We start from the raw sequence: 26,772 nt of genomic DNA, 5'->3' as shown, positions 1-26,772 counted from the left end.
TGTTTCCAATTGAGACTAAATCCAAATTTTAGCCTCGATTGCCTCCAATTGAAGCTAAATCTATTTTTAACCTTGGTTCTCAACAACCGAAGCTAAAGCCTTTAGCCACGTGAGTTGTAGTCTCAGTTTAGGTAATTGAGGCAAAACTGAGACTACAGATAGATTTAGCCTTTGTTGGCATCAACCGAGGCTAAATTCGATTTTTGACTTCACTTCTCTATCAACCAAAGCTAACAATATCATAATCAACAAATGATTGAACCTGTGCATATTTCACCCATTTAACATTCATCAAGACAACAATCAACACAATATCAACAAAATAATTAATGGTCTATTTAAAGTTTTCAAAACAAGATACAAATGCACATGAACTGCCACATAGCCTTCCACATGAACTGTTTCAGTAGGGTCCCCTTCTAGCTCTCCTCTCTCTGCAACCGTTGTCTTTCAGCCTCTCCTTTGACAAGCTCCCCCTAAAAGAAATGGAAAGTAAAAGCTACTTAAGAAAACTTTTAAGTGAATTAAAGCTAATGCAGGAAACGTTTTGAATATATCCCAGTAACCATTGATGAGCTGACTTTGTTTTCCAATACATTTATAGTATATTCTAGCTCTTCCACAGACTTCTCTAACAGCTTCACCTCCTCCTCTTCAGCATAGTTCTTCCTTGCCTCAGCCATCTGAGATCGAAAGGGAAAACATTGAGAATCAAACATGACACAAGTAGGGGAAAAAATCAGAAATAAGGTAATGATAACAAGAATTAGCAAGCACCTGTCGAGCTTCTATAGCAATTGCTTCATTTTCTTCAGCAACAGCTTGTGCCATTTCTAGCTGCTCTTTCAAGACAAGTACCTCAGAATCAAGGCAATCCCTTCCCTTAGTAACTTCATTCAGATCACTCTTCAAACCTTCAAGGTTATGATTCATTTGCCCAAGTGAATCACTCATTTCAATAAGTTCTCAAATAAGATTCCTTCCAAATGTCAAATCGATTAAGCATTTTATCAGATTCCAAAAGGAATTCTGATGTAATTGAGCTCATAGCAAGAGTCTCCTGCCAATTGCAAAGCAGAGATGATGGCAGCGATTCTCTGACCCTTTTTGCTACACAGTGTCCCCAAGGGCCATGGCCATCAAACACACCACAGAACATCATGTCTTCTTGGCATCCGAATTCCTACAACCCATATAGAACCCACATTTATAAAAAAAATACATAACACTTCTCTAGAGAAGAATGCAGAGCAACCCTTTGCTCATTTATGGCATCTCCCAATTTTGGTAATTCAATGGAGCACAGGAAGCATTTGCGCAAGTATCTCATCAGGTCATTTATTGCACCAACTATAGCTACCATATCGAAAAAGAACAAAGTCTTGCACAAATCTAACTCGGGTTAAGTAGAGGAAGAATGCACAACTGAATTTCTTTATTATAATTCCAAGCCCAAGAGATAATATTGAACAAAAAGGAACCATCTGAAAACAGGATAAATAGGCCAATGTTCAATTGGTATTTTATAAACCTTTTTAACTTACAAATCTGTGCTAATTTATTAGACAATGACAGTTGTTCTACGACCAATATTCAATAAAAAAGACAGTTGTTCCACAACCAATATTCAATAAAAAAAGACAGTTGTTCCAAGGCCAACGTTCAAGAAATCATGATGGAAATTACATTCAGTTGACACAAGTACCAGAACATTAGATGAGTTAAGAGCAGAATTGAGACACAAGTACCAGAACATTAGATGAGACTGACAAGGCAGTTTTGGCAACAATTGAATAAATACTAGAGACCAAACCTTTTCATGAGATACAGATTGTTCAGTACTGCTGTTTTGATCAAAACAAATTTCAGAGATAGGAGATTGCACAATCCTGCATTAAAACAAATCTATAAATACCCCAAACTTTCAAAAAAAAAAAAGAGAGTAAAAAATATAAATACAGGAGTACCAAACTGATTTTAACTATGTCCAAGATGGTAGGACACGATACAACGCATACTCGACCCCATTTTGATCAGGCTTGGTCCATTGGGTACCTTTTGGACGAAATCCAAATCAAACAAGAGGTAAAGCAATCAAAAGTAGAACATCCATATTGGAGACCAATACCTGAAAATGAAGCATGGGCACCTAAAATTAAGCAAACATATTAAAATGTTAAAGCCAAAAACACCAAGCTCTTTGCCAAATGACCAAAAGACACTAAACTGCATGAAGATATTGCCAAATGCAAAGGCAGTCTGAATCCAAGAAAAATGAGCACAGTAGCTCAGGAAAATAGCGAATATTAACAAAAGATATATGATACTTTTGCAGTGTAAGAATATGCTTTAGGATCTAAACATTCTTTCAAAACATTTAATAATATATTTGAGACTCATGAATATGAGTTTCTACTCTCTAATTTTTGTAAAAGAACCAGATATATATATATATATTGTAATTTCAAGATAAGAAGTTGAAAAGAATCAGGAATTGTGCTTTGTTTCCCATGTGTGTGGAATTGTACTGTGTGTGTGAGCATGCACACACTAGTAAATTGCATGTGCATCACACATGGGAATGCCTAAACATTTTTCTTAAATAACTACAAAAGACAGAAAGGCAGTGATTTACTTACAAGAATCCAACAGCAATTTGGTTCTCATAGTTCAAACCATCAGACATTCCTAGATCTCCAAGTTCATTAGCAAACAAAGCATGAAGCAAAAAAGTATGGCCCACCTTTTTCCAATCTGCAACCCTCATTTTAAGACAGCCCTTGGATTCTTTTGCATGTCAAACACATAAATACACATAAATATGACTTGACCTGAAAAAGAAAGGACCAACTATTCAATGATGGTGAACTACAAACTCATGAAATGTAATAAAACATAAATATATATGTAAAAGATAACACATAAATGAATCTCAGCAAAAAACTACCTATTGATTCTTCGGAACCTTCGACTGAGGTCCCTCAGCCTCAGGTCTATCCCTAGGAGTGGATACTGAGTCAGCCTCTACATTTAGTACATTGCTCGAAGTTTGGTCTGTTGCAGCCAATGAGTTCATAGTATCTCTCATTCGTGCCATCATCTGCTCTGTTATTCGCTCTGTCATCCGTTGCTCCATCTGCTCCGTTATTCGCTCTGTCATCCGTTGCTCCATTTGCTCTAGATGCTTAGCCATCTGTTCTTTCATCCGCTCCTCCACTAGTTGCTCTACCCGCTCATTCATATGTCGTCGCAACTCATCAGTCTCCCTCTTGAGTTCTGCAATGGTATAAAAAAAAATTTAAAAAAAAAAAAAAAAAAAAAAAAACAACAATAAATAACTAAAAACCCGTATCATTTGCCCATTTCAGAAATGTACAGCTCTCAATGATTTGGATGATAATTTCAGACAATATTACACTTGAACAATTTCAGCAATTTCAAGGAGATCCATAAAATCTCCCTGATACAAACTTCCACAAATAAATAAATAACTTACAAATGTTTGTACTCAATCAGACCTCAAAAATAATTGTATTTACATTAATGCGGATTGGGACTCATGTGCTGGTGCATTACTTAATATGGTATGTACTAACGCCTGTATTCATCACCACAATCGCCGATCATTTTAAGCAGATCTTTCCCTTTCCTTGATATTTCTTGGATGTTGCTTGCATCATCATCGTCCAAAACAAGTGAAAACACAGCATTCGTATCTTGGATATGCTCGGAGAGACCGAGTCTGACACCTACCATTGACCCCGCCACAGCTTGCTGCAAGCTCCCATACAACCAAAGAAAAAAGCATGCCAAATGAGTCATTGCAAGGAGGAAATATGCAATGATAAAGTGGACATGTGCACACCACCTTTTGATGATCCAAACCATTCATATGGTTGGCCCATCAGGGGTAGGAGGTTCTACAAAATCTCCCCAATTAAACTTGAAATTGGAATTCATGTTTACCCTAATTTTCAATGCTGGCAATGGCTGTAATTGTCCATATTTCAAGCCACCAATCAGATGGCTGTGATCATGGGCTTAGCCCATCTCATGATGGGCCCCTTCAGATGAAGGACTTAGGTTACCAATAGGTGTGATCCATCAAACAAAAGGTCACACATTCTCTATCAAACATTTTCTGGTAACTCCATCACAAGAGCTAATTCAAATTTATAATTGGGAAGGAATAAATGATGTGATATTTGAATTAGTGGTCAAGATGAAATTACCTGATCTAGTATGCATTTCATAGCAACAATAGGGATAGAGACACCATGCTTAGAAGCTATTCTCTTCAGCGTTTGAAGCAAAGCTTGGAAGAGACTCCATCCTCTCCACACATCAACCATTTGAAACATTTCGGCCATGTTTGGCAACCATGGATTCCATGCCAAACAGCGAAAGGGAAAGGGTTTTCCTTTGATGTGATGGTTCATGTTGTTTCGATAGAAAAGAAATGGGTGGATTCCACCAAGAAATCATTGCACTTCTCCATAATTTGGATTCTTGGCACAAGAAAGTAGGTGAGCATTGTGAGAGGAATATGAGATTTCCACTTGCTACCGAAATAAGAACTTGAAATTGGAATTCATGTTTCAATACTTCTCATGGAAATCATCATTGGAAAATTATCATTTTTTCCTTTCTTTTGCCTTCGATTCTACATATCCAAACATTCCCTTAGGTAAAAACCTCATAACATTACAAGTAAAATCTCTGTTTCGCTATACATAACCGAGCTCTGCAAAGCCCATGAGCACCTCCAACCCAGCCACATATGCCCACCTAGCAAGTGTTTGAAACATACAAACCGTGCTTCAGGTGGGCCCCACCATCAAATGACCTGGCCCAAAAAATCAGGCCAGTTAACTCATCAGGTGGGCCCCACACACATGAATGAACACAATGGACGGTTTAAAAAGAATGTCAATGGTCCACATTCAACAGAGATGTGGTGTGCCAGAGAAACAGACCAACCTGATTTTTAGGCCAAGTTATCTACATGTGTTTCACCTGATGCACGCCTCCCATTTCACCTGATTTTTAGGTCCTGCTACTATCTTATATTCTAGTATAAATTGGTCGCCAAGGCTTCAGGACTCCTCTAGAGTCACCAACACATCCCTTAGCTACTACTAAGGGAGCACGACACCTAATTAAATTACAAAACCCCTAAACATCCACACCATGAATGATTGCCATCTCAAAAAAACTAAGTGTACATGTGGCAGCTATGTACATTTGTCTTTCGTTTTAGTTTTGTTAAAACTTACAAAGGATATCCCAAATCCAATATTAATTTTTCCATAACAGCCGTTACGACACCGTAACGAGGGACGGTTACCACCATTACTAAGGATACCTTGAGTTGGAAGCATAACTACTTAACTTGAAACCACAAAGAAACTCGGGATCGTAAGTTGAAGAATAATCATTGAATAGCATTTCAGCCAATGGAAAGGAAACATAGACTTCAAATAGTTTTTAGCTGCAAAAAACAACAATGACAAATTGGCCATCCATGCTCCTAACAATATTTTTGTAGTTCCCATACCTCTTGGATTGCTACTAAAGCTTCAGTCGTCCAACAATTAACTCCCCTAGAATAGAAAGCAGTTAGCTCCCTTACCTAAAACAAAAAAAAACAAAAAAAAAAAAAAGAAGGACCATGAGACTAATACATGTGCGAATATTAAGACTCTTCAATGTATGAAAATCCATATAAGATTCTTAAAAGCATGGATCGCCCAGCAATAGAAAGGAAAAATGCTCAAAAGTAAAAGCTCATTGAGAACACAAACATAACATATTCCTAAATTTGCCTAGTATGTGTTTTTATTATTACATTGTTGCTTAATCCCCACTGGATTCATAGAGAATAGCTGAAGACACTCGTTGATTTCAGGGGGCCTAAGTTGTATAAGCCAGCCATGTTGTAGCGGTTTGTACACCTCAGAGCTCTAACCTTTTGTAGAGTTCTCAAGTTCTTTTAATATAAAATGTTCTTGTGCTTTGATATTTCTAACATGTAAAATGGTATCAAAGAAGTTTAATTGTGTTTCACTATGATTTTGTTTTGAGTTGGATTGAGGTTGACTAGATCAGTAGTAGACATAAGAAGACGAGGAAGAAGAAATTAACAAAATAAATACATGAATGAAATTACAAGGAAAAAAGAAACAACACAATTGCTATGAACAACAACAAATAAAAATTGGCAGAAGCATCATGATATAACTTACAAGTGGGTCACAATAAGTTTTTCTTTTCTTTCTTTCTATAATATGACTGTATAAAAGCTAAAATGATGGAGTTCCTTTTTTTCTCTTTACTCATAGCTAACAAGAGTTAAATGATTAGGCAATAAAATCACAAATGCTGAACATGGAATCCAGTAACAATGTATCATGAATATAAAAGACATCCTATGCAAATGAATTGACTAAATGACAGCTTGCCAAGTTTGAACTGCATGACCCATACATGTATGTAAAAATGCAGTATATCTAATTAATGTGTTGGGATTTTCCCTTAAGAACAGCTATGTCAAATGATCACATTAAGGTCTAGATTGTTCAGAGCCTTTGGGTTCAAACCTGGGAATGATTTTCCTACCCCAAGTTTGTTCTGTTCTTCTGTTACTTTATGCTCCAAAGAATTATCTGCTCAATTGAAAGAGAAACAAAGACTGTGATGAGGATTGCATGTGAAGAAAAAGAAGAAGATGAAGAAGAAAACACCATGAAAAACTCTCTCTGCATGTTTGTTTTAGGCTTAAAATGTAGTTCTGAAGTCGTAGAAAGAAACCCATGAAGATTGCTTCTTTTGTATGTTTAAATGCAATTATAAAATCATTGAAAGAAACCAACAAAGAATTTTCTTTGCATTCCATTTTCAGTTTTGAAATCCTAGGAAATAGGAAAGTTCCATCATCCATCTGTTTTGGACTTAAAATGCAGTTTTGAAATTGGTAAAGAACCCACAGGATTTTTTTTCATGCATGTTGCTTTTGAGTTTAAAATGCAGTTTTGACATCACAGAAAGAGACTAGTTCTTTTTTTTTTGGTCTGTTTATTGGGATGTTGAAATGCAGTATTGAGTCATAGACAAAAACCATAAAGATTTTTCTCTGTTGGTTTTGAGCTTGAAATACATTTTTGAAACCATAAATGTTTGTTTGAGCTTACTTAAGAAATCAAAACAGTCAGCTGCTCTAGGACTTCCCATCTCAGGAATTTCATTGCCAACTTCATTGCAAAAATTCTAGCCTTCAAATGCCACTCTCAATCCATCTCTTCTCATGCCTGGACCACCCACTGCTGAAATATACCTTTGTTCTGTAAAACAAAAGAAACTGAAAGAAAGCATTTTCATCATAATAAACAATACAAAAAAAATGGTTTTCCCTGGATCTTTTCATGCAAGTCTGCTGAGAAAGAGGGTCTGAATACTTCAGAAAAGGGATGCAGCTTGCAGGTGTTGGCCTCTTTTTGATTTTTTTAGTCCTTTTTATCATATGTAGATCTTTGTTGTGTTCTTTCTTCTTGCATTGGTTTCTTTCCTAACACTCTTATTAGTATCTACAAGCAAACAATTGAGAAAATTCATGAAAGATAGCCCCTGATTTTTATTCAAATAAATAAGATGTCAAGTAAAGGCAAGAACTCATCTGTTTTCATCAGACTAATGCAAAACCAGCAGATTCAACACCCTCACACTCATAAGCATCCTAAGCTAGTAATATGAGGCCCACCCCTATAAAACCCTAACAAATAGCACCAAATATAAAATTTTCAAAAAGATGTAAGTGCATTACCTGTAATCTGAAGTAATATCAACACTGATTTCAAATCCTTATGATCTAAAACTCTGCAAACTCTCAATACTAATTAAATGGAAGACCTAAAAATGGCACTTCCCTTTTCTCACTAGCTGTGCATTTAATTGCACCTAATCATGAAATTTCATGATATTTGATGCAACCAAATGCACTCTAAACCATAAACCATAAACCGATAAAAAAGAAATTTCAGATGAAAGAAAATGAAATTTGTGGCCCTCCCCTATAGTAGCCCCTTTAAAATAAGAATTCAGAATTACAGACAAAATCACATATAAAAACAGGAAATTCGGAACATAGAACCCATACCATGAAGGACCTGAGCTCATTCTTCATGTCAGCAATGCCATTCAGAATCTCAATCTTTTGGACATGACCAAGTTTGCTGAGAAAATTTAACTCCACTCCTTCCTGTTGCTCCAATTTCTCCTTCCTCTTTTCCTTTGCCACCTTTTCATATTCCTCAATTGAGTCCTCATCAATTAGATAGCCAATGCCCTTTTGGACATAGAATTCTGTGCAAGCATTACACCTGCAAAGAAGATTTCTCCATTTCTTAGAAAGAAACATGGGTTTTTTCTTCTCTAAAACAAATGAGGCTTGACGTGGATCCACTCCAAATATACAGTTGGGATTTGAAATGCTACCGTGGGCTGCATCTTGCTTTAAAGCCACATTTTTCTCCAAATTCACTCCAAGCAGAGGATCTCTAAGGAAACAATTATTAAAAAAACCTAACACATTTTTCTAATTTGGACTGAACAGAGCTCACTCTATATTGGCCTATTTATTTTATAATAAGAAATAGGCCTTGGACCGTTCTAAAGGCCAGTCGATTTTGCCCTCCATGTTTTCAGTGAGAACAACGTATCCCAAATCGGTGCTATCAAATTGATGTGAACAAACTAACAATATTAACAATCTAGATTTAAAACGAATTCCTATTTCTGTAATCCGCACTCAAATTCGAATTCAATAGCATGTATGAAGCCCCATAAACAATCATAAACCTTCAGAAACGCTAAATCTACAATCATCTCAAAGCAGAAACCCTATCACCGACGAAAGAAACGAAAATTCATACCGATCATGCGAGCTTTCAAGTTCATCTCCCTTGGATAGTTTCTGCATTATGCTCGAGAGGGTCCAAGCTCCAGCATCGCCATCTGCTGAACATCTGGATGGGAGAACCCGACCCCGGGGCTTTTCCAGCGGAGTCTCCGTCCCAAAGACCTTCGACGGGAGGTCTCTTGCAGTCGGAGCAACGGATTCCGCTGCCATGGAAGGGTTCTGCTTTAGCTGCTTCGGTGGAAACTGCGCCAGGCGGCGGCGTTGGAGAATCTCAGTATAGGAAGAGGAGCCGGAGCTAGGGTTTTCTATGAAAAAAAAAGGATGGACGATCGAGGTGTGAAAATCCCAAGGGAAAACCCTAGAAAGAGAACGAAGATCTCTCTCACTCGAGTCGGGGAAAAAGCAGTGCGCCTGCGAATTTATATTTCGAAATTAGACTTTTGACCTCGGTTCCAATACTAACGAGGCTGAAAAGCAGATGTTTGGCCTCGGTTCCTATGCAATCGAGGCTAAGAAGTCCGATTTCATTTCAACTTTTTTATTTATTTTTCAAAATTTTTAATTATTTGAAAATTCTCAATCTTAAAAAAAATTCTAATTTTTTTCAAGATTCTCAAGTTCAAAATTCTTATTTTTTTTTTCAAAAATTTCAAAGATTTTCAAAATTTTTAATTTTTTTAAAATTCTCAATTTAAAAAAAAATCATACTTTTTCATAATTATCATTTTTTTATTCTTAGTTTTTCAAAAAAAATTCTTAATTTTTTAAAAGTTCTCAAAATTTTAAAAAATTCTTAGTTCTTAAAAAAATTCAAAATTCAAAATTCAAAACTCTCAATTTTTTCACAATTGTCAAAAATTTTAAAAATTATTAATTCTTTAAATATTCTCAATTTTTTTTTTAAAAAAAATTCTTAAATGTACACTTTTGGCCTCGGTTCTTATGCAACAGAGGCTAAAAAGTAGACTTTTGGCCTCGGCTACTATGCAACTGAGGTTAAAATGTAGACTTTTCGTCTCGGTTCTTATACAACTGAGGCTAAAAGGTAGACTTTTAGCCTCGGTTCCTGTGTAATCGAGGCTAAAAAAATAGACTTTTCACCTCGGTTCCTATGCAACTGAGGTTAAAAAGCAGACCTTTCGCCTCGGTTCTTATGCAACTGAGGCTAAAAAGTAGACCTTTCGCCTTAGTTCCTATACAACTGAGGCTAAAAATTAAACCTTTCGCCTCGGTTCCTATGGAACTAAGGTTAAAAAGTAGACCTTTCACCTTGGTTCCTATGCAACTGAGGTTAAAAAGTAGACCTTTGGCCTCGGTTCCTATGCAACTGAGGCTAAAAAGTAGACCTTTCGCCTCGGTTCCTATGCAATCGAGGCTAAAAGTAGACTTTTCACCTCGGTTCCTATATAACTCTGAGGCTAAAGAGTAGATTTTTACCTCGGTTCCTATGCAATCGAGGCTACAAATTAGACCTTTCGCCTCGGTTCCTATACAATCGAGGCAAAAAAGTAGAATTTTTACCTCGGTTCCTATGTAATCGAGGCTACAAATTAGACCTTTCGCCTCGGTTCCTATGCAACCGAGGCTAAAAAGTAGATTTTTCACCTCGGTTCCTATGCAAATGAAGCTAAAAATTAGACCTTTCGCCTCGGTTCCTATGCAATCGAGGCTAAAAGTAGATTTTTCACCTCGGTTCCTATGCAATCGAGGCTACAAATTAGACCTTTCGCCTTGGTTCCTATGCAACCGAGGCTAAAAGTAAACTTTTCGCCTCGGTTCCTATGCAATCGAGGCTAACAATTAGACCTTTCACCTCGGTTCCTATGTAACGAGGCTAAAATGTAGACCTTTCGCCTCGGTTCCTATGCAACCAAGGCTAAAAGTAAACCTTTCGCCTCGGTTCCTATGCAATTGAGGCTAAAAGTAGACTTTTCACCTCGGTTACTATGCAACCGAGGCTAAAAAGTAGACTTTTAGCCTCGGTTCACAACTGAAGCGAAAAATGAACTTTTAGCCTCAATTCCATAACAATCGAGGCTAAAAACACATTTAGCCTCCATTTTTTCAATCGAGGCTAAAAATTGAGGCTAAAGGCCTACTTTCTTGTAGTGCTAGAGAGGGGGAGTGCTTGCTTTGGGAAGAAGAAACAGAGACAGCTTCCATCTTAAACGCAAACTGAATGCAGAAAAGAGTCTCCGTTCTGGTTTCAAACATTGTTCGGGTCGCCTTAATGGAACGTGATTAACTGTTGGGCGTTAGGCGGGGACCACCGCAATCTTTTCATGAGAATCCACTCCGTTCATCAGCTTTTTCAGGTAGTGTTGGCCCACTAGTCCAAATATGAAGCAACACATATTGTAAAAACGTGTCAGTGACACACACCACTAAAACCTCTTGGAAGCTGCTGTGTATACATGAACTTGAGGGATTTTATTTACAATTTTACCCTTCTCCATTGCTGTAACTTTTGAAGTTAGTAAAACTCCTAACTACACCATTGAAATGAGACAAAATTTCACCACTAATCTTTATTTTTCACTTTCTCAACTGGTTAAATTTGGGGCCTAATCTCTTTAGGATGAACAAAATATTCTTTTAATAGCTAACACACTCCATGGTTCAAAACAATGTTTGTACACTTCTAATTAAAAAGTTACCTAGTAGTTTGGACATATACCCCTAAGATCTTCATAATGATTGGTTTATCGCAATATTCGAATGACTTATTTAGCGGATCCAAACAAGATGGATGTCAGATGACATGTTAAAAATAAGAAAACTGAATGGTTAGTATCCTGGTCATATATCTAGGTGATTGTATGGTTAGTTTCATAAACAGGTCAACAAAAATGGTTCTTTTTTACCAAGAAAACATCTCGTAGTGTGTTTAAGCGAAAAAAGAAGAGAAAAAAAATACTAACGCAAAAATTCAAACTTTTCTAGATCAGAGTATAGGAAATTTGGGTTATTACAGTACCTAATTGACTTTGATCCTTTAGTTGAGATCGGCAGCGGTCGACTTGTTGGTGTTTGCTAAGGAGGCGGATTGGTGGGTGTGAAGATTAGATTAGGAGGTTATGGAGTCAGGCTAAGAGGAGCTCTTAAATCAAGGATCCTCTTAGGGTTCGATGGAGACTCTAAGTGCTTGTATTTGAAGCACACTTGGAATTGTCAAATTTCGTAGACAAAATAATGGTTAGGTCTCAAGTACACTTGAGTCCTCTACTGCATCTCATGAAGATCGGCTCAACATCTCAAGATTGAAGGACTTGGCATGGTTTCAAGATAAAAGATCAATATATACACCACCCACTAGGTTATATGACCTTAGAAAGACCTTATGTTAAGTCCTTTTGAAAAATGGTTAAAATGTTTAAATTACAATATAAATTCACTAAAGTTTGGCCAGCCTAATGTTCACAACCCCAAGTGCAGGGTCGCGATGTAGTAATAATCTCGGTGAGACCAAGGTCGAATCCACAGGGACTAAACTTGTACGTTTCTAAAAAGAATTATAACTAGAAGAAGAAGAAGATCTAAATCTGAATTCTAGAATAGTTGAAAGAGTAATTATGAATAATGTAATTGAAACTTGTGAATTTAAAGGTGAGAACTAAGGTGCCAAGGATTCACTTGTAGCTATCAAGATGCTACCTTACTTGATTCAAGAGATACAATTGGAATCAGAGTCCTATCTTATCCAATTGGAAGAAGAGATGATCAAATCTGTAAACTTTTCATTGAACTAGCCTCAAGGGATGAGATTGTGAAGATTTGGAAGGGATTCCATCACCCTACCATGCCTAAAAGACGATGATGAACAATAGGATTTACCAATCCCACAATCTCAAGTAGGAAAAGAGGATATTCAAAGCTATCGTAATGTCTATTGTAATTTGAGTCACAACAAACCATAGAAAACTGAAAATATTCTTTAAAATCAACTATAAATCAATGAAGTTCAATCAAAACAAGAATCAAAGCAAAGAAACATCTCAATCACGCTACAAGCTTCACCTTTTAGCCCTAGCTAAGAGGTTTAGTTAACCATAGACATGATTAAACCAAAATCTCTTAAAGAAAGCATAAAGACAACTAAGGAAGAAGAAGAAAAACTCTTGGCGGTGGCTTTCCACCCTTTTACTCAATTCCTTAAACCCTAAAAGATGCCTAAGAACATCCTAGGGACTTCTATTTATAGTTGTGAAGCTCCACCTTATGTACCAACTTGAAATTTCCACAATCTAATCGTGAAAGCATCTTAATTTACGCAGCCGCATTATGCATCGATCGAACCGAAGTTGAGTCCGAATTTGGAAAGGATTTTATTTCAGGAGTTGTCTGATTTCAGTCAGACCGAGTTGGGTTCGGTCGAACCGAACTTAAGTTGTCGGTAGGACCGAATTAATCCTTGGTCGAACCGAATTAACTCTTTTTAGCGCTGGAGCTTTTTGTACACTTTCGATTACACCGAATCCTCCCTTCGGTGGGTTCGAATTTTTCATCGGTTGAACAGAATTAATTTTTTAATTTCATCGTTAGTCGCTGGACTGTTTTGTGTAATTTCGATCGAACCTAACTTGTCTGTTTTCTGCTGTATATTTTGAAGTCTATCAAGTCCTTTGTTCATCTTTTGTTCTTGGTTTCCTTGAATCTTTAACATATGAATTTTTCATTCTCCTAAGATCCATCCTTTTCCTTGCTGATTCTTAAGCATTAAATCCATGCTTTTAGCATTCTTTTCAATCCATGCTCTCAAATTCACCTCGCAATAGAAACATGTATAAAATATACCATTAAGCATTATCATCTTCATAAAACCAATATATAAATAGGGGAGAATATACAATATTTGACACTCAATACCTAACTTCAGGTTCGGCCAACCCAACCTCACTCAGCCATGTTTATAACAATAGTTGGAAAATTTGTTACAAGTTCGGCCAACCCAACTATGGGTTCGGCCAGCTAAACTTGGGATTGGACCAGCTTGAAAGTCTCTTGGGTCAAGTTTCTAACAAAAGAATTGTTAGAATCTGACTAGACGAACCTAGTTTTAGGCTGACCGAATTTTCAAATCGTTTGGCTATAATAGGGACCTTCTCTCATTCATTTTTACAATGAAATTCTCTATTAAATCTTTTGCAAGTTAGAGAGAAACTCAGGTCCTCCCGAAGCTATTTGTGTGATAATTATTATTATTATTTAGCTTATTCAATTTCCTTTCTTAAGTTAGTGTTAAATGCAATTAGAGAGTAATTTATACTCTATTCGAGAAATATAAAATTGAATCTACATAGTTAGGGTTTATATTCTTTGAGAAAACTTTAGATCCCTATTTCTTCCTGGTTGAGCAAACATTGCTTCATCGACTCTCAAGAAAGAAGATCGCTACTCGAAGCCTCAACTACATCTTCAAATCAACATATGAAGATAAGTACTGTTATTATTTTATTTTATTTGGGTTTTAGTTGAGATAGCTCAAATGTCACACCCCAAACTAGGAAACCGGGTTCATAAAATTCCCGATCGCCGAATCCTGTGCCAACAACCTTCGTAGTACCCCATTCTCAGCTCCTAGTGCGCATAGGCCAGATTCTGATCTTGAGATCCTAAAAGAAGGATTTTCCAATGTATATTTATCTCGTAAAAAGCATAACGATAAGTTTACCCAAATCACAAAGGCAACATCATCATCACATATCCACTAATATAAACATTTGAATACAGTGCTGAAAGGAAAATATACATATGTCAAAAATCAAAGTTTCAGATGACGACTGTATGCTCCAAGCTCAACGCTGCTGTGACCTAACGTCACCTGCATGCATCTATCGTACATAAGCTTATAGAAAACTTAGAGGGTGGTGTAAGTGTGTGCGTAAGGTAAATGCCAAGTATATAATATCAGAGCAATGCAGAAACATAGTAAACCAAATATCATATATTGAGGATACAATGCAATATGCAAATCCTGACGAGTCCACGAATGCCGTCAACCTCATCTAGTCTATATAAATGCAGAAACGTAGCAACCCAGAATACCATATGCCGCGGATGTAATGCAATATGTGGTGCAAATGAAATGACCAAGCTGGAGTGTGAAGTTGGGATGATAATATGTAGTATCGCAGGCTACAAGGTTGATCATAAGGGACTTCTATCCAAACCAGTCTCATACCTAAATTTGGATAGATAAGCTCAATGTGATCAACTCCTGATCTTAGGTTAGTTGCATGCCTAACCGAAATCCTGGCCATTATGAAGGTACACATATCAAATTAGTTGCGCACCACCAGCCCGAGTGAATAGTGAATGAATGAATAAATGAGTAAGATATTGAGTATACAACTCCTACTCAATAAGTCCACATATCAACACCGTACATCTCTGGGATCATCACTGGGATCTAGTAAACTCTACATGCAATCGTCGCCCACTAGACCCGCAACCATGCAAGTGGAAGAGACCTCACTATCTGCCTGGCCAATAGTTAGCCAATATCTACTTGGCACGTTGATAGCGAACCCAATTACGAGCTGGTCAAACTCATCATAGTTATGCCCACTACCCTCGGGTGGGTAAGGCCACAACCCCTTCCCAACTGACCACGACACAGTGGGAGACGTGGCCTACTAGTATTCGGTACTCAGGCACTCATGTATCCACTCGGTCTAGACGTTGGGGCATCTTTTGGCCACAAAGGTTTAAGAATTTTCACTCAGGGACATCTATGATGTCCATATGTTAGAATCAAACATTTTCAGTGTCTCATCTGGTCATCCATGACATGCCTGTATAGCCACGACCTTGATGTCGCTAGGGCTTACAGTAGTCATATCCCAAAATGCGAGATGCATGAGTCATATCATCCATTCATGCATCAAACCTGTGCATACCGCACACTCATGTAGGGTAACTCCGTCTCTTAGGGAGTCCCATAAATACCTGCCCTATGGCATATGCAATGGTCAATCACATCTCATAACAAACATGTAGATAATGTGTATGAGCATGTATCATGATGCTATGTTGTCACATACTTATAATTGGCCTTGATAATCAGCCTCGACAATCGGAATTGGCCTTGACAATCAAAACCGGTGAGAATGGGCCTAACAAGGCCTAAGGGAAGGTCACAATGTGGACATTTAACCATCATTGCCCACCAATGTGGACATTTAACCAACATTGCTCCCAAGGAGTGACCTTCATAGGGCAAAATATATATAGTGGGCCCATGGCCTCACACAAAGGCCTCATACACAATATAATAGGCCGCATACAATTTCAATGAGCCTCATACAATCATAATGGGCCTTATACAAGGGTCTCATAGATCACAATGGTCCACATCACATGGGCCTATATACATCACAAGGGACCGCATCATGGTGGGCCACATACGCCATAATGCCCCGCATCACAGTGGGCTATATACAATCTCGATAGGCCACATCCCATGGGCCTCAAATATATCATAATTGGCCTCATATCTGGGCCTCAAATATATCACAATGGGCCGCAGTACATGGGTTATATATATACATCACATTGGACCTTACTCATAAGCCTCAAATAGATCATATCGAGCCTCATACCTGGGCCATAAATATATCACAATGGGCCGCTTTATATGGGCTTCAAATACATCACAATGGGCCACACATATGAGCCACACAAATATCATATGGGGCCACATATATGGGCCACACAAACTTCATATTGGGCCTCACTAATTGGCCATATATCTATCACAATGGGCCTCACTCCAGGGCCACATATACAACTCAATGAGCTGCACATATGGGCCTAATATATATTACCTTAGGCCTCATCCATGGTCCTTGAATACATCGCATTGGGGCCACCCACAGGTGGGCCCTGCACAACCAGTAAGTGGGCTTACACCTCCCAAACGGGCCCCACCAAATGAACAACATGGATGAACAACATATGCATCGAGTGGGCTGCACAAACCAGTGGACTAGACGGCATGGCTGCAAAATACATACAATCAAGGTGGGTCACACATCCAACCTAATGGACAGTATGGATGAAATCCATTCCTCATGTGGGTCATGTCCAAATGGACGGACAACGTGAATGTACAGATACATCATGGTTGGCCCCTCACGGCAGCACCATCTAGATGGACGGCTTGGAGAACAATGAAATGGTGGGGGTCCATGTACTCAAATGGACGAACGTTAAGGATATAAAATGCGTACATTAAGGTGGGTCCCACATTGCATGGTGCGGATATAAAAACATACATCATGATGGCTCACAAAACTTACTGACATCATCCAGCAATGGGACCCACCGTCTTAACCTTGGACAATGTGGATCCAGTCCATACATTAAAGTGCCATCCCACCTTCCCAATCAAATGGACGGTGAGGATAGAGAATACATACAGCAAGGTGGGTTCCCACCCCCATACGTGTCACACGTGTGGGTTGGCCCCATGCTCAAAATGGATGGACGGTGAGTGTGACACACACACACACACACACACACACACACACACACACACACACATATATATATATATATATTAAGGTGGGGTCTACCGTCTAGACAGATGGACAGACAGTGGATATGGAATACATCAAGGTGGTCCATCCCACACATACAACACATGTGGGGTGGGCCCCATACACTGTTGGATGGACTGCAGAGATAAAACGCATACATCATAGTGGGATGGATGGCATAGATGTAATGCACATACTTCCAGGTGGGGTCCACGTCAGTGTGGCCCACCTGGTTTTAAATCAAGCTGATATTTATTTATTTTCTATTATTATTATTATTATTTATTTTTTTAAAGCTGCTCCAGCATCTAGATACCCATCGTCCATGATTGGACGGTGTGTATACAATGCATGTGTCTTGTGGGTCCCATGCCCAGACCTTAAACGGTGCAGACACATAACACATACATTACAATGAAGTCCCACTGTCTAGCCATTTGGACAGTGAGGATGGTGTGGATCAAAGCATACATCATGGTGGGCCATCATACATGAAAAGAGGAGAGAGAAGTAGAGAGAGGAGAGAACGTGAGGAGGGGAGGGACCCCGCCATTATGGGTCCTCCCTATACAATGCATACATCAAGATGGGTCCTCCCATATGTGGGTCCTTAAATACACAATAATCAATGGTTGAAAAATCATAAAATCACCCACCTATTACTCCTCTTCATTAGCTCCTTGGACTCCTAAGCTCCTTAGCTTGCTCTTTGATGGTGGATGATGAAGATTGGAGGGTGGAGATGAGAGATGAAAGGGGTAAGAAGTGGACCACATGTAGCTTCTCTCCCTTGGACGTTTTCTCCCTTGGTGCTTGGAATGGAGTGAGGAATGAGAGAAAGAGGAGTGCTGATGGATGGAGTGATGAGATGAGAGGTATGGGTGGAGAGAGAGAGAGAGAGAGAGAGAGAGAGAGAGAGAGAGAGTTGACTTTGGGAATGGGAGAGGGATGGGCTAGGTAAGGTTGTGTACTTGACATTGATTGATGGATTGATGTGATGTGTTGTAGAGATTCTCTCGGTATTTGTAACATGTGGTATTTTTCTCGAGATAAACGAGTCCCACAACTCCTGGCTTGGGTATCGGATCAGAGCGTGAGACGCGGCGTTAGAACTACGGCGACGGCGCGGTCACAAGGGTACAAGTCTTGGGTCGAGTCGACTCAGATTGATAGGACGCGACTTAGGGTCGCACACAAATGTTATCTACGCATCGCAGGTTGCCGAAATTTGACCGGGAGGACTGTGGAAGCCTATGGAATGGTACGGTCTAAGATACGGGCCTCACATCGAAAATCTTAGTTAGGTTGATTTGTGATAAGCCTGTGAAAATCACAAAAGGGGGTTTTATTGTGGTAAGCCCATGAAAATTACAAGAACTGTAAAGATTGTTAAGGTGAACCTGTGAAAACCTTGATATAGTGGAAAACTAAAATTATGAGGGTAGTAATTTTGGGAGTAGAGTAGGTGTGGGTTTCTGCACTGAACCACTATAACTCCTGGTGTATTTATGGTGATTATTTTATTTGATTCTCTTTCTCTTTTTATTTTGAAAGTTTGATTTTAAGCACGTCATGAAATAAGGTTATCCTGCCTAAAATAATAGGTGAATGTTGTCCTACGAATTAATTAAAATTAAACTTTTAATACATTGTACGATTGAGATTATTATTTCTATATTTCATACTTGAAATTGGTATAGTCTTATTCACCCCACCCCCTCTAGGACATCGATAGCTCATCTTTCAAGTGGTATTAGTGCAAGGTTACTCTTTGGAATTTACCTCCTAAAGCTAGATCTAGGTCTATAAGATATCAAATTTCATGAGTTTATCAATTACCGGGCCACCTCCCTGTGATGGCTCAAATTATTCATATTAGAAAGCTAGGATGAGGATTTTCTTTAAAACCATTTATGAGAGTGTGTGACAAGCCACTGTAACTCAATGTATCCCTCCTATGATAGAAGTAGTAGCTGAGAATGGAACCATGTCCATGAAAGAAATTGCTCATGGTTTTTAGACGACTACTCAGAAAAGTGAAAGTAGTGCTAATGTTAAAGTCTTAAATGATATAACTTGTCACGCCCCAAATCTGGGGACGGACAGCTTCCATGATACCCCAAATCCTGCACTCGACTTTCATACACCAAGTCCCGAGTTCGGCACACCACAAGGAAGATTTTTGACTGAATTTATATATATTATAATAATAATAATAATAATAATACCTGAGCATGAAGATCCATGATCAAAATACCAAGCAACACTCTCCTTTATAAATCCTGATGATTATAAGTATAATGCTTTACAAAAGGTACATAATGTCAACATTGTCAAATTGAAAAATAGATGCAATGTATTGAGAAAGCTAAATCTTCCAAGCTACTCCAGCCCTGAAAAAAAAAAGGAAAATAGGAAGCTTAGGCAAAAAGCCTGGTGAGTACACTTGTGTGTGCAGTGTGTCCTACATGCAAGTAAGATAAATATGCCATGAAGAAATCATGTATAGTGAAAAGCGTGTAGTACGTAAGATATGATGCCAATGCCATTGTAATGTATATGCATCTTAGTAATACTCCGAATTAATGCTACCAACATGACCAAGTCATATTTTTATTTCTCCTATACCACAGCCATAACCATATTACACGCATCCGCAATCACATCATCATCATCATATTATCATACCATATAATAACTGTATATCTCGAGAAGCACCATGGTCGACCCCCATACACCAGACACTAGTAATCGACCTCGCATACCCGCCTTGTGGTGGACTTCCACCAACTGTATATTATGGGAAACACTGTGGTCGATACCCATGCACTAGACACCAGTAATCGACCTCACATACCCGCCTTGGGGTGGACTTCCACCTGGCATGCCAGAAGCAGACTTCATTCATGCTTCTCCTCGCCGGCGAGTCAAACCGGTCCTTATTTGCACCTCAGCCCTTAAGCAAGTTGGACCCACCTCTTCTCAACCCGACCTCGTCAATGGGATTCAAATCCATGACCCATGTATCCACTCGGCTCAACGGTGAGGTATCCCTAGCTAGCATCGGGGTTTAGGGACTTTCAACTCGAGAGGCATATCATCCCCTACTATTTCCACACTTTCGATGTCCCATTCCTTTTCAGGGATAATCCAGTCATCATCATAGATGCATATTTCATCATCAAGATCCAACTCATGTTATATGGTACGACTGTGGTATTTCGATCATCATGTATGTCATGATTATGCATGAATTCAAACAATTATGATAAGGCATACGTTCAAGTGCATGTGGTAGCATATAATGCCATGAGTTTAGGGTTTGCTTAACCTTTAAGCCAAAAATGACATACAATCATCATGGGCCACTATCAACTATATCAATCCATAGTCATGTGACTAAACTAAAGAGGACATATCTTACACATGAATAAATGTATTGAAGTACACTTACACACACCATCATTCCATGGTACATGAGTATGATCAATATCAACATGGTTAAGTAGATGAATTTAGTATGTTAGGGAGTAGAACAACATTAATCAAGTATTAAATCACATTCTTCTATTAACCATAATCACTGACATCACTTATATCATCCATAACTATCATAATCACGGGCATTAATTGTAATAAGAGTTACACCATATCCTTCGCAAGATAGATATTCCATTAACGGCTTTGGCCCGACATGATTTTCTTCTATTGGGACCACATGGTTATATCCTAATTGGGCCTTATGGTTAATAAGTGGTAATGACGCAAAGTACATGCACCAAATAGTTATGAGACGAAAGGCATAGATATAACATAGAGTAAATGAGCCACAAGATGGATGGTGCTGGTGAAACTCATATAATGTAGTGTACTTCACCTTTAAGTGGGTTGTCAGTAGGTTGAATTTGTAAATAATTATCGTAGTAATTCTACAATGGTTTGGAAGGAACAGGTGTAAGACCCGTATCCTAGTCCGTACTGTTCTGTCGACTCCCTCGATCGTTCCCATCAAATTTCAACAATTTGTGACATATAATCGACATTTGCGCGTGACCTTAGGTCTTATTCCATGGATTTAAGTTGGCTGAATCTGAGACTTATACCATTGTGACCGCAACGTCGCCTCGGTTCCAATGTCGCGTCTTCTATACCGATTCGATATCCTGATCAGAAAATGTGGGCACACGTTAACACTATGCGTTTGCAATCCCAAGAGAATTTATACAACATGTCCCATCAATCAATCACTCAATTAATCAATCAATCACCTCATGTCGAGTACAAGAGCAACTCATGCTTTCTTTCTCCACAAGTCAAGTAATTTACCCCAAAAGTCAACCAATCTCTCACCTCACCCATCACTCACCTCACATCCATCACTCCATCACCCATCTCTCTCTCTCTCTCTCTCTCTCTCTCTCTCCTTACAACCCTCTCCCTCTCATTTCTCAAAACAGAATTTCCAAGCAACCAAAGAGTGGTTGACGTCTAAGCATCCCAAGAGAGAAAAGTGCATGTGTATGGCCCACTTCCCACCCCAAAATCCTTCATCCTAACCATTCACTTCTCATCACCCTCCATCAAAGTGAGAAACAAGGAGATTGGCGTTCCATCGGACCAAGAAGATCAAACGGTGCATGCTTCATAGGCTAAATTTTCTTATTTTGATGATGAGCCAAGTGAGGCCTACTGATTGATGGTATGGATCTCACTTTGGACCCTAGATGTGGCCGATGGCCCACCTTGATTCTCATGACATTCCATGATAGGGCCATTCTCCATGGATCCCATCATGATGTTTATTTTCCTTGCATGAATAGAGGTCACCTAGAACTTCCATTTTGGTGGAGAAGGAATCTCCACCGTTGATCTTTGATTTAGTGGGCCCACATGTATTGGGACTCACTTAATGTATGATTGAATGCAAGGGATGACTCATAGTGGCGGAGCCCTCCATCACACGTGTCCCTCTTTCTCTCTCTCTCTCTCTCTCTCCCCCACTCTATTTCATTTTTTCCCTATTATATGTTATGATGTAGCCGTGTGGCCCACCCGGATGGGCCCCACCATGAAGCATGTTTTTCATCCAAGCCATTTCTAGGTGGGGCCCACTTTATATATGTGTTGTATCCACACCATCCACCATTTGGTGGCCCACCTGAGTAGGGCCCACCTTATATATGTGGTTTTCCAAATCGTCCAGCGTCTAATGACGTTAGACGTCAATTGAAAACACAAATAATAACTTTGGTTTAAAGCTTTTGGGAAGGGCTGTCCGCGTAGGCCCCACCTCGATGTATGAGTTTAATCCACGCCGTCCATTCCATTCCCAGCTCATTTTAGACGTTGAGCTAAAAAATGAACCCAATCCAATTTTCTGAAGGGCCATAGCATAGAAAATATTGATTTTTACCGTTAAAATCGACTAAGACCCACCTTGAGCCAAAACATACTGAATATTGGGCTTGTTTGGTCGGTCTTGAGCCATGAAAAGCAATGGCTGGAGTGGATTCTGCTAATACGGGCCCCATGTATAAAAAACCACACAAAATATGGTTTTCAAAAAAACTAATCATAATTAAACAACAATAGCTAACGCTGCTGCTATTGTAAGGACGGCGCAACATCCTCTGCGCTGTGGACGAACGGGCATGGACCACAGGTCCCAGCCATGGGCCCCACCATGGTGTGTGTGGAACATCAAAACCGTGCATTTGGTGGGCCCCCTTCTACCTATGGGCCACCCTAAAAATCAGCCGTGTACATAACTCAGGTGGCCCACATCACAGGGAACAGTGTGATTGAACGTTTGCCATTGAAACCCTTTTAGGTGTCACAGGAGTTTTGGATCCATATGAAATTTGTTTTTCCCATTCATCTGGGTCCGTGTGACCTTATCAACAGATTAGATGCCATATAAACATTATGGTGGGGCCCACTGGGACCCACTATGGTGTATGTGTTTTACCCACACCGTCCACACCATTAGATGGTGGGACACAACCCACTATGACGCATGTGTTTTATCTTTGCCGTCCAGCCATTTTGGCTGGGATGCTGGACGACAAGGGACCCCCACCATGAGGAATGGGCTTTATTCATGTTTTCCATCCCTATGGGACCCACCATGATGCATGTGTTGCATCCAAACTGTCCAACCATTTTGAAAACTCATTTTATGGCATGAGCTAAAGAATGAGTCAGATCTAAAGTTCAAGTGGACCTCACCATTTAAATAGTGGACCGTGACATCCACCATTCAAACTTCTAAGGGCCATGGTAGTTCCAATTAAGCTGATATTGTCTTCACTTCATTTATCTCTATGTTATCTTATGAATAGGGCAAGTCTCAAAATACATAAGGGTGAGCCTGACTTGATATACATGAGGCCCACCGATGCGGCCTATTTGATATACATGAAGCCCGTTGGTGCGACCCATATAATGTGGCCCATGTAATGTGGCCCGCATGACATAAGAGGCCCATTGTGATATATTTGATGCCTAGGTGTGAGGCCCACCTGTTGCGCATTCGAGGCCTGATGAGATGTATGTTGGCCCATATGACGAGGCCTATGTGACGTAAATGAGGCCCATCGTGATTGTACGTGAGGCCATAGGCCCACTATATGTTTGGCCCTATGTAGGCCACTCCTTGGGAGCAATGTTGGTTAGATGTCCACATTGATGGGCAATGATGGTTGGATGTTCATATTGTGACCTTCCCTTAGGCCTTGTTAGGCCCATTCTCATTATTCCCTTAGTGGGTTAACCTAAGTAAGTGGGCCCCATTCGTTGTAGACGAATGACTCTATGCTATTGGATTTGATATAACTATGGCCGAATGCCGATCTTTATACTATGGATGATCGGTTGTTCATCTATGGACCCCGCCTTGTTTATATGCTGATTGTCGGTGTCGATTATCGATGCTGACTATCGGTGCTGATTATCGAGGCCGATGCCGATTATCAACCCTGATTATCAGTGTCGATTATCGATGCTAATTATCGGTGCCAATTTTTGAGGCCGACAACGGTTATTGATACCGATTATGAGTATATGACAATATAACATCATAATACATGTCTATACGCATCATCTGTATGCTTGTGATGAGATAAGTGATTGAGCATACCACATGCCATTGGGCAGATTGTTATGGGATTCCCTAGTAAAGGGAGATGCCCACTTGAGCATGTGGTATGTGCATGATTGATATATGACTGGATAGTGTGATTCATGCATTTCGCATTGTGTGACATGGTATTATACGCCCTAGCGACATCAGGGTCGTAGCCTCCATAGGCATATGGTGGTTGGCAGGATTGGATACCGAAAATCTTATTCTACATGGGATGCTATAGATATCTCTAGGTGAAAGTCCCTAAACCCTTATGGTACCAGGAGGTTGCTCCAACGTCTAAATTGAGTGGGTGCATGAGCGCCGAGTGTCGATTACCAGATGACAGCGCTTTCCACTGTGTCGTGGTCAGTTGAAAGGGGGTGCGGCCTTACCCGCCTGAGAAGAGGGGACAAAGCTAGGCTGAGTTTGACCAGCTCGAGGAATAGGTCCACTATCGAAGAGTCGGGCCTGATATTAGCAGACGGATAATGAGCTGTATTGATATGTGGACTTAGATGAGGATTCGCATGCTTGAGTTGCATCTCACATCGCATGGCCTTGGTATGGTCGACATCATTCATGCCTTGCATTGCATAGCCTTTGTACGACTAATAGTATTCATTGATTCATCTGCACATTCCGCATTACTCTGATATTGCATAATTATATTACTACCTTGCGCACACACTTTCACTATCCTCTAAGCTTTCCATAAGCTTATGCACGACCGTTACGTGCAGGTGACATTAGAACACAGCAGCGCTAAGGCAGGAGCGCTTAGCAGATCATCTTGGAGCTTTTTGTTCATCATCATTGTATTTTCCTTTATGTGCTTTGTACTTGTAAATTTTTTATCATGGTGAAAATGTGATGGGGTTTTTGGTTATTGTTTGTGGGTTATGCTTTTGGTTATGCTTATTACTAATCAAACTGATGTTGAAAATCCTCCTCGTAGCATCCCAGGATCGGAACCTGGCGAGTGGGCGCCGGGAGCTGAGAATGGGGTTCTACGAAGGCTGTCGGTGCTAGATTTGGTGATCGGGAATTTTGTGAGCCCGGTTTCATAGTTTGGGGCATGAAAAATGTTAGTATCAGAGTATAACTTAGGAATAACTAAGAACAACATTACATGTCTGCTATGAATTTAGAATAATTAAGTCCCGAGTTCAGATAGCTTAGCAATCTTCTGTTATAGACCCTTAACAAGCGTGCCTTCGAGAGTTTTCAAAGTTAACAAGTGCCTTCGCCCTTTCCTATGGGACATGCCGACCAGGAGAGTGACCCAATCGACTTCCGCTCCACCACCTGAGCCTCCCGCTCCACCACCTCAGACTCCCGCTCTACCACCTACGATCCCCACTCCACCACTAGAGATTCTGACTCCCCAGCCTGAGGATGTCGTTCCTCTACCAGAGACCGGTGCGGATCCGACCATACCCGTGAGTGCCTCCCAGTTACTGCAGATGTTGCAGGCTATAATGGCTGCATTTTAGGGATAGGGTAGGCACCCCGTTGTTTCACCAGCCCAGGCAGAGCAGGACCCCGTAAGCGCCCTTCTTCGAGAATTTCGATGGCTCGATCCCCCGCATTTCTAGGGCAAGCTAGACTGATAGTAGTTGAGAGATGGTGCTCCGATGTGGAGAAGATATTTGACATGATGGGATGTACGACCAAACGGTGAGTCCGATTAGCAGTATTTCTGCTCCATGGTGAGGCTGAGTACTGGTGGACATTAGTCTCCCGAGCAGCAGACGCCAATTTTGAGTGGACGTGAGAGGACTTTGTTGATCAGTTTAACCGACAGTATTTTCCTGATCACATTCGACGCCAGCGAGCATTGGAGTTCGAGGCCCTAGTACAGGGAGATATGACGGTAGCTCAGTATGTGGCTTGTTTTGTAGTGCTGTCTAGATTTGTACCTTATTTGGTACATGATGAGGGACAGAGGGCCTGCCGTTTCGAGGACGGCTTGTGTTACGGTCTTTGAGGCTATGTTATTGGGCATGAGCTCCCGACTTTTGAGGGAGTGATATGGAAGGCCTAAATTTATGAGGCTAAGTGGGCCGGTTCTCAGACTGTTCGCGGTCAGAGGAAAGACTAGAAGAGGTAGGCTCCTTCCGCTGACTCCCAGCAGCAACGACCACAGCAGAGGCGCACAGGTCGCCCATCCTTCCGAGCGCTAGCAGCACCTC

General features: G+C 40.0%; 2 protein-coding genes across 5 annotated transcripts; both read right to left on the bottom strand.

Annotated features, from left to right (window-relative positions):
• Positions 1-242: 242 nt before the first annotated feature.
• Positions 243-9,297, bottom strand: LOC131242947 (kinesin-like protein KIN-12D). 4 transcript variants are annotated; one of them, XM_058241942.1, is made up of 4 exons: positions 8,928-9,297; positions 778-1,183; positions 582-683; positions 243-476 (listed from the first exon to the last, which is right to left on the bottom strand). In XM_058241942.1, the coding sequence occupies exons 2-4, from the start codon at positions 952-954 to the stop codon at positions 420-422; spliced, it is 336 nt and encodes a 111-aa protein (XP_058097925.1). In that variant the 5' UTR covers positions 955-1,183; positions 8,928-9,297; the 3' UTR covers positions 243-419. The 4 variants fall into 4 exon arrangements, 3 of the variants coding, with proteins under 3 accessions (XP_058097925.1, XP_058097923.1, XP_058097924.1); XR_009169772.1 differs by lacking the exons at positions 243-476; positions 582-683; positions 778-1,183 and adding exons at positions 6,550-6,665; positions 7,191-7,357; positions 8,153-8,375; XM_058241940.1 differs by lacking the exons at positions 243-476; positions 582-683; positions 778-1,183 and adding exons at positions 7,070-7,357; positions 8,153-8,375.
• Positions 3,336-4,969, bottom strand: LOC131242948 (uncharacterized). Its single transcript, XM_058241943.1, has 2 exons — positions 4,233-4,969; positions 3,336-3,774 (listed from the first exon to the last, which is right to left on the bottom strand). The coding sequence occupies exons 1-2, from the start codon at positions 4,437-4,439 to the stop codon at positions 3,592-3,594; spliced, it is 390 nt and encodes a 129-aa protein (XP_058097926.1). The 5' UTR covers positions 4,440-4,969; the 3' UTR covers positions 3,336-3,591.
• Positions 9,298-26,772: the final 17,475 nt, after the last annotated feature.

Source organism: Magnolia sinica, chromosome 4, assembly GCF_029962835.1.
Source record: "Magnolia sinica isolate HGM2019 chromosome 4, MsV1, whole genome shotgun sequence".
NCBI lineage: Eukaryota > Viridiplantae > Streptophyta > Magnoliopsida > Magnoliales > Magnoliaceae > Magnolia > Magnolia sinica.
The sequence above is the reverse complement of the archived record's forward strand: the minus strand, read 5'-3'. Positions and strand labels throughout refer to the sequence as shown.

What these genes read in the sequence shown, in the direction of transcription:
- LOC131242948 (XM_058241943.1), bottom strand. Translation starts at nt 4,439, where the DNA reads ATGAACCATCACATCAAAGGAAAACCCTTTCCCTTTCGCTGTTTGGCA. An exon ending in TGAAATGCATACTAGATCAG is followed by an intron (nt 3,775 to 4,232) that starts GTAATTTCATCT and finishes GGGAGCTTGCAG; the next exon opens with CAAGCTGTGGCGGGGTCAAT.
- LOC131242947 (XM_058241940.1), bottom strand. Translation starts at nt 9,124, where the DNA reads ATGGCAGCGGAATCCGTTGCTCCGACTGCAAGAGACCTCCCGTCGAAG. An exon ending in CTTGAAAGCTCGCATGATCG is followed by an intron (nt 8,376 to 8,927) that starts GTATGAATTTTC and finishes TCTTCTTTGCAG; the next exon opens with GTGTAATGCTTGCACAGAAT. An exon ending in ATGAGCTCAGGTCCTTCATG is followed by an intron (nt 7,358 to 8,152) that starts GTATGGGTTCTA and finishes GCTTTCTTTCAG; the next exon opens with TTTCTTTTGTTTTACAGAAC.